The 8859-nt window shown below is 36.8% G+C and overlaps 1 protein-coding gene across 1 annotated transcript; it reads left to right on the plus strand.

The window, feature by feature from the left end:
- The first annotated feature begins 2239 nt into the window (after positions 1-2239).
- On the plus strand, positions 2240-6517 carry LOC104601318 (UDP-glycosyltransferase 76B1-like). The gene is made up of 2 exons (XM_010264605.1): positions 2240-2732; positions 5631-6517. The coding sequence occupies exons 1-2, from the start codon at positions 2240-2242 to the stop codon at positions 6515-6517; spliced, it is 1380 nt and encodes a 459-aa protein (XP_010262907.1).
- Positions 6518-8859: the final 2342 nt, after the last annotated feature.

Genomic DNA, 8859 nt, shown 5'->3' on the forward strand with positions numbered 1-8859 from the left:
GTTGCACTGGATGTGAACTTAAACATATATATGTATCTTTAGATTTCAAACTATTTGGTTTAATACTTTAATCCACAAGATATTTGCTGGAAGTAGATTTATGCTGCAATAGTTATAGGTCTGCTCTTACCTCTTACCTATAGGAGTATTCAACTGGCTTTGCTCTCAAACGAAACTATAGGCTGAATGTAACCTGGATATAGACCTCCCTTTTTTTTAACAAGTTTATAATCATAAAATTAATTCATGTTAGTTCAATTCATTCATTCTTTCCATACATTTAATCAATCAACAATTTTTCATACACTCAAGTAGGGGTGGCAACGAGTTGATCAGCTCATGAAAAGCTCGGCTCGGCTCGATTTCAACCGAGCTCGAGCTCGTGCTCAAGCCCAATTAACAGGTTCGATTAATAAATGAGCCGAGCTTGAATATATATATATATATATATATATATATAAATTATAGAAAATAATATATATATAATAAAAAATACTATAATTCTTAATTTTTTAAATATCAAATAAAAATATTTTTTATATATTATTTTTTATTTTTATAAAATATTTTTTCCTTAAATTAAGCTCAAGCTCGAGCCTTATACAACCTTGTCGAGTCGAGCTCGAGCCTCATACTATTTAGCTTGGCTCGAATCCACCCCTACAATCAAGTAAAACACCGGATACTCAAGCCTAAAAATAGTAGCCGTGGCAACCATGTATCTAGTTGTCACTACTGTATTCTATTATTAAAAACAACCTTCTTCTAGTAAATAATAACCATCTCATCTCTCATTTCATTGATTGGCCCAATGGCCACACCCGATTGAATTTTATTATACAATTCATACACTTTTAAAAGTGTGAATGATGGTGTAGAACTTTTGTTTAACTAAAATATCCCAATTTTTGAATTTGATCCATCTTTAATTGTAAGGATAGAAATGTAATTTGAATAGCCACTTTTCTCTTCATTCAAATCCTTCTCATTGAGTTTTATATTTAAAGTATTAATTTCTATTAACATTTATTGAATCCTTTTCTTGACTAGAATCCCTCTCTAATTGTGAGGGTACAAATGGAATTTGAATTATTACATTTCTCCTCATTCAATTCTCTCTCTCACATTAAGTATTATATTAAGAGTATTAAGTCCCATTCTTTCATTGAATCTTACACTAATTAGTCATATTAAAGAAAAATAAGTGTGTGATAGAATAATCGATATTATTGATGATAGAAATAAAATACAAATTTAAAAACAACTAAAAAATGGAGTTGTTCTTCTATTTGGTGGAAAGTCAAGAATTCAACCTTTTGGTTCAAATGTGCCAATCATTGATGTAATAATAATAATAATAATAATAATAATAATAAAATATATATATATATATACAAAAAATATATAAAACATTTAGGCACATCTCTAATATTGTATATCTATCATATTAGCAAAAATGTCTGACAAATAAGAATACTTTTTATAAACATAGAAATATAAAAAATCTAAAAAAACTTTAAAAGCATATTATTTACTATTATCATCATTATAAAAAATTGTCACAATTTGCATGTAGTAGCATAAATGTTGGGGGAGATTTAAGACTGTTACATTAAAATATGGTTACATAGTATACATCATTATGTGGGATTGGCATTTCACTACCATAACATCAATCTAATCCTCAATTCAATCCTACCTTTTATAGGGTTAGACATTCCCCTATTCGAGAGAATGGCCATTCCCTGTCCCTCCCTGGAGAATGAAATCTCATTCCTACTTATTCTAATTCTCATCTCCATTTCTATCCAACCAAACAGATTGTGGAAATAAATCATTCCCATTCCGACTACAAACCAAACGGACCCATATTGGATTGGATTAGAAGTGGCCCAATATTCCGTCCATTGATAATGGAAAGATATTGCACCCCATGAGTGTCGGTTCTTCAAGTGAGTTTGAGTTTCCTTAAACTTATATTCTGGGCTCTAAAGGTCTTGTGTTCTACATCTCGGATGGGGCCGCCCAATTGCAGTTCAGCCCCCATGCCCCTAAACCATTATTAATCAACTCACCACTCACCGCACCACATATATCTTTTGAGTCGCATATATAATAATCCTGTCCTGCAGGCTGGAGCAGAATCACGTACGTCGATTGGAGAGGGACCGAAAGTGGCCAGAGATTGCAGTATATAATATAGCCTCACAAGAAATAGCCATAGCAAGCAGGAAAACTGATGGACAGTGAGGTGAAAATGCCACAGAGAAGGGGCGTTGGTTTAGTTCTATTTCCATTGCCGTTGCAAGGCCACATAAACCCCATGCTTCAGCTAGCTACGATCCTCCACTCCAGAGGTTTCTCCATCACCATCGTCCACACTCACTTCAACTCTCCTAACTCCTCCAACTACCGAAACTTCACCTTCCTTCCCATATCTGATGGCTTTTCAGACGGTCAAGCTTCTACCGATGATGTTATAGAGCTTATAACAGCCCTTAATGTGAATTGTGTAGCACCATTTCGGGATTGCTTGGCTGGGTTATTATCTGATGAGCAGTCAGAAGAGCCAATTGCTTGCTTAATCTCTGATGCGACTATGCACTTCACTCAAGCTGTGGCTGACAGTCTTAAGCTTCCAAGGGTTGTATTACGGACCAGCAGCCCCTCGTCCTTTCTTGTGTTTATAGCCTATCCGATTCTGAGGCAAAAAGGTTTCATTCCAATCACAGGTACCTTCTTCTATTCTAGCTAGGCTCTTACTATTAGAACTTAAATTTTTAGTTATTTCTTGTGCATTGCCATGCCATATCCATGAGATTCGCTATTTAGTTTATTGCCAACCCCAAAATCATTCTTTTTCATTTATTTTGGTAGAAACGAGTATTCAACTATTTATTGACCGAGAAAAACAAACATAAAACCATTCAACGATGCCATGCAAGCAGGACCAGAGATTCAGAGTAAACAAGAGTAACAACGCAGTCCTGAAAAGAAGAACAAAAAAGAAACATCTAAACCATGAGCAATTAATGTCTAGAAACTAGAATATCATCCTTCACAATGAACAACACCTCAGCAGGATCAAAATATTGCTGCTCAAGTGATTGATCAAGGCTTGGCAGTCTGATGCCAAGCAGGAACAGGAACAGAGTTAACAAGAGATCCCATTTCTACCTATGAATTTGTAAACTATTTTACTTCTGCCGACAAAAAACGAGAAAAAGAAACGACCCACAAATTAAATGTCTTATTTATCCCCAATTGGGAGTTGGGAGTCGATGAGACCTGGCCAAAGGCACATGGGATGGAAAATATGAATTGCTGGCCAGCAAAGAGAGGTGGGTTTAACAATCTCATATCCGCTTGTCTGCTTGCTTGGTTTAAGCTTTCAAAGAATCAATGGTTACCATGTGAACCATTTTTAAAATTTGTGGATATTTTCAAAGAATCAAGATAGCCTAGTAGGGTGTGAATGCCTGTCAATCCAGTTGCCAGTTATGCATCTCTCTCGTCGAGAGGTCAGCGGAGATGCGGGCCGGTTGAATATACGGGTTTTCGTGACAGAATACACGTGCAGAGACAGGAGTTCTCAAAGGCTGCACTTACTTGTTTGCGGTGTAAACTCCAGACCCGTGTAAATCTATATTCTCGTAATCTCGTTCTGTTTTGCCTGTGTTTGGTAATGGTGTTTTAATCGGACTTTTCTCTCCATTCGATCCGCATTTTACACTTCTAATGAACTAAGTTATAAATCCCGGTTTAGGATAAATTTACATTATGGCTCACTTTTGCCTATGTTTGATAATATTACATTTATGTATTAACAAATAACAAATTAATGCATATTTACATTGATAATAAGATGTAAAAGTACATCAATAAAAAAAAAGTAAATTTGTATTCAAATGGGCTTTTAATAAAAAATATATATATACTTTTTTGAAATTCATATTTGCATTTATTACAGTTAAGTCTGATTGGTAAGAAGGTAAATTTGTCAATGCAAAACTAACCCAATTTTATAATTTACATGAACTATTTTACACTCTTATAAGTGTATTTACATGGAACCCAACACAGCCTGAGCTTTATTTGTTCTTACTAACAAATCACCCTTAACAGGAATTCACAGCTTAATGCATAAACTGAGTTACTAGAATAGAAAATTTATAACACATTTAGGCTCAGTTTGGAAGGAGTACAAATATAAATATCAGAGTGCAAAACCTTGTCTATTGTATGTATTTGTACTATACATATTTGTATTTATACTCTTTTCAAACTGAGCCTTATAGTTAGTCTGAATTCTGAAAAGGTATAATAAACATAAATTTAAGATGACTCCAGATCTCCTACTATACATGTTAGGGTATGTTTGATTTGCAGTCGGTATTAGAATCGGAATCGGAATCAGAATGGTTCATTTTGGTTCATACAGGAATGAGAATGAAAATTAAAATCATTAGGAATGGGATTTTACTCCCAAGAGAGGGGCAAGGAATGGCCATTCCCTCAAATGGGGGAATGCCATTTCAGCAGGAATGGAAATAAGATTCCGAGTCCGCCCAACCAAACAGTTGCAATCGGAATACCTATTCCGATTCCGATTCCAAACCCCTATTCCCATGAACCAAACGGGGCATTAATTTGTTCTTTTCACCTACACTCAGGTGTTCTCTTACAAATATCTGATTACCTTGCACACATGATGAACATTTGTCACAAAACCTAATGGAAATGTACAAAAAAAGTGTAGGGATTATGGACTACTTATGAAATCTGAACTCTCGCATGAATCCCTAGTGGACTGTGGAATACATAGACCCACACCTTTCACAATGTGGTCCATGAATTTATCATTGATTTCACAGCCTGCTAAACTGCCAAAGGGTTCAGCTAATCTAAATTCGATAATAAGGCGTGCACTAATCCATATTTTGATTTATTAAACCCTCAAATATGAAATCTTCTGGTAGCATATTCACCCACTGTCATGCTTGAGGGTTTGACCAATCCAAACTACTGCAAATTCTCATGAATTTAATATATTACTTTATGATTCAACACCAAATCCTCTACTGGCCCAATGATATCATGCAAATTCATTAAGTGGTTATTCATCAATACTTGGTGGCAGAGGGCATCTGTCTTTCCGCCTTTCCGGTATTAATTAATGATGATGCCTTTTACCTATTAGCAACTGAATTTGGATCAGTAGAGTATCCTCTTCTCACATGCCAGTAGAGGATTTGGAGCCTTGAATCGTTCGGTCTATGATATCTAATGATGCCGGAAAGACATGTTATCAAAATGACTTTGACCAATCAAAACCCTCCCGTGAATTTAATAAATAACCATCTGATTTTCAGTTTTCACTTTCCGGCATCATGGTTGAACAATACACATGAGTACATGACAACAGACATCACTTTGGGCTGTTTCAGGCAGGTTTGATAAAAAATAAGAGCAATAGATAGTTTAACTATTAATTAGCAGGGGAAGTTCTTAAATAATTTTGATGAAATTACTGTTTGTGTCTTATCTTCAATCAATCCAAACACCCTTAATGTAGGCTGTACTAACCTCCTCCTTGGTACCGACTTCACCATTTTAATTTTGTTTCTCAGATTCTGAACAGCTGGAGGCACCGTTGCCAAATCTTCCACCTCTCAAGGTCAAGGATATCTCTATCATTGAAACGCAAAACCCTGAGCAAGTGTATGAATTGGTGGATGCCATGGTCAATCAAACGAAGGCTTCTTCAGGCATCATCTGGAACTCCTTTGAACACCTCGAACACTCATCACTGGCTGCACTCCGACAAGAATTTGGGATTCCGATGTTTCCAATAGGCCCTTTCCAGAAAGTCTGTCCATGTCTATCCTCTTCAAGTAGCTTATTGACACAGGACCGTGGTTGCATTGCTTGGATAGATGCACAAGCACCTATGTCCGTCATCTATGTGAGCTATGGGAGCATAGCTGCCATGAGTGAATCGGAATTTATGGAGATTGCTTGGGGATTAGCCAACAGCAACTGTCCCTTCTTGTGGGTGGTTCGGCCTGGGTCAGTCCGTGGTTCAAAAAGGATAGATGCACTACCCCACGATTTCCTAGAGACGGTAAGTGGAAGATGTTGCATTGTCAAATGGGCTCCCCAACAAGAAGTTCTGGCCCATCCTGCACTGGGTGGGTTCTGGACCCATAATGGGTGGAATTCGACCTTGGAGAGTATATGTGAAGGGGTCCCAATGCTCTGTCGGCCTTGTTTTCGAGATCAGATGGGGAATGCAAGATACGTGAGCCATGTATGGAGGGTAGGGATCCAATTGGAGAAAGGATTGGATAGAGGAGCAATAGAGAGTGGCATAAGAAGATTGATGGTGAGCAAAGAAGGGGAGGAGATGAGGATGAGGGCTTTGAAATTAAAAGAGCAAGTAGACCTCAGTCTTGGGAATGGAGGTTCTTCCAGCCAGTCTCTAGACAGCTTGGTTGCTTTTCTGTCGTCTTTCTGAATAATCTGTTCACTTCTTCCTTTATTGTTCAATAATTCTATTATTTCTTAAACTCAGATTAGATTACCTTTTGTTTCTTTCTGTTGTTCTAGTAAAGAGTTGATTTTTTGTCACTTGGATGGATGCCTGAGAGCTGTTACCTACTACCAGTGGCAGAGCCAGGAGTTTTCTTTTTTTTTTTTGGAGGGGGGTTGAGTTGAACAAGAAAATGATGAGATAGAGAGCAGAAGAAATAGGGTATAGGGAAAAATGATATGAGAAGGTTTGAATCAATTACACATTTTTTAAAGAAAAAATGAACAATTTTTTTTTTTTTAATTTTGGGGGTTGGAAGAGATTTTACATTTTAATTCAAGTTTTTGGAGGACAAAGATGCATTTTATTACATTTTGACCCAACCTCCCATTAGTAACCCTATTCCACAATCATGTCAAGGGAAGCACTAGCCACTAGGGTGGTCTATGGGGGCCCAACACAAATATACGCATCATGGCCACAGTATTGGAATCATCATTCAGGTGGAGGCACCACTCAGATTCAATTTGAGAGTTGCGCGTGCATTCACCGTCGATCGGAATCCTTCCTAATGATCTCTATCTCAAAGAGTAAACCTTGCCTTGAAACAGTGACGATGGGATCTGCTCCTCACAAACGAGTGCTTCACATGTACAGTGTATTGGAAACATTTTTCGTGAATAATAACTAATAAAAATGGGAGATGTTACCAATAAATGATAGGATGTGCGTGTAACGCCTGTGAGGCGCTAAGTGTGAGGAGCAGATCCAGTCTCCATGAAACATGGACGCTGTGGCTGATTTTGATGGAAAATTAAAACTACGTACATGTACGACTCAAATTAAGGTAAGAGCGAAAGCACACATTTTTATGAATAATCTGGGTATCTTGCTTGCACGATGAGTTGATTCATGGATCTTATAAGTTATATCAAGGGTAAAATACAAAAGTCTCCCCCCGTAAAGTTCCTGATAATAATTAAAACCTTTCCTTCAGTTTCATTTTAATAAATACTTCCTCTTAATTTTTAAAAAATCCAACAAAATCCTCCTCTTAAGACTGATGCATCAAAATTTCGAAATACCCACTCTGCCCTTGTATAAATTATTTTACATGCAATTTTATTGTGACATCAATCTCCCATCCCTAAACCCCATCGACTCAGTTTAAACGTTATGCTCTGGTTGTTTCAGCTGGCTAAGAGAATATCCGGGGTTGGAGAAAGAAGGAAAAAGCAATGGTTGATCCCGAATTGTAAGTTAAGAGACGAAGAAGAATGTAGTAGTTAATGACACAACATGGCATTGAAAATTAGTAGAAATCGAAGCAGTAGAGAAGAAGCCAAAAGAGAAGCAGATGAAAGGAGACCAAATGTTGCATAATCCTGCATCTGATTGTCTATACAAGAAATAAATCTCATCGAATATCAAAATAAAAGAAAGAAATCTCACTCATCTGATTGTCTGTTTCTGTTCCCCACCTTTTTCTTTGTTCGATAGACGCATTCCAAACCCTAATAAAGGTTGCATAATCTTGCATAGAATATTAGAATATACTCGCTCTATCAACTGCTTTGGGACATCGTTGCAGCTGGAAGACGACACTCTCAGTTCTCTCTCACTTTGGTCTTCTATCTCTATTATCGTCGTTACTTTAATTTCTTCAGTCATTGAAATCAATCGTTTTTTCTCCACAACACTCCATGGTATACTGAATAAAGAAAATTTCAGTCACTTTGGGACGTTGCTGCAACTGGAAGACGGCACTCCAGCGGAGTACCCTCACTGCAGCTACAGTGCTGACTTGTAGCTCCTCAAATATGTTAGAAACACTCCTTTAGTAGTCTTTGTGCCTGTTACGCCGGCCACCTGAAAATAGGCTTCAACCGCCGAAATCCAATGCCCTCCGGGATCCCCTTATTTATTGCCAAGCTGCTCAGCTCCTTTTTGACTTCTTTGCATTTCCCCAGTCACAACCATATATTTTCTTTTGATTTGGAAAAGAATATAAAAAATGGTGAATGTATTGTTGTTCGAATGAGGATAATTTTGATTTTTAAAAATATTTTAAATGACAATTGTCAGAGATAATTTCGTAACTTTGTATATTTTCCGTCTTATTTTAAAGATTTTGTTAGATTTTTTTAAAAGTTTTGGGAGAGGTACTTATTAAAATGAAACTAAAGAAGGTCTTTCTTATTCTCAAAACTTTTGGGGAAGTTTTTGTCTTTTACCCTTATATCAATTATGATAAATTGATGAGACACTTACAAATTCAAGGAACTGTCTTGTCATTCAACCGGGAAGCCTTTGACCATTGGATTGGT

The sequence above is a fragment of the Nelumbo nucifera genome, chromosome 2 (genome assembly GCF_055504915.1).
Source record: "Nelumbo nucifera cultivar China Antique chromosome 2, China Antique-T2T, whole genome shotgun sequence".
NCBI classification, from domain to species: Eukaryota; Viridiplantae; Streptophyta; class Magnoliopsida; order Proteales; family Nelumbonaceae; genus Nelumbo; species Nelumbo nucifera.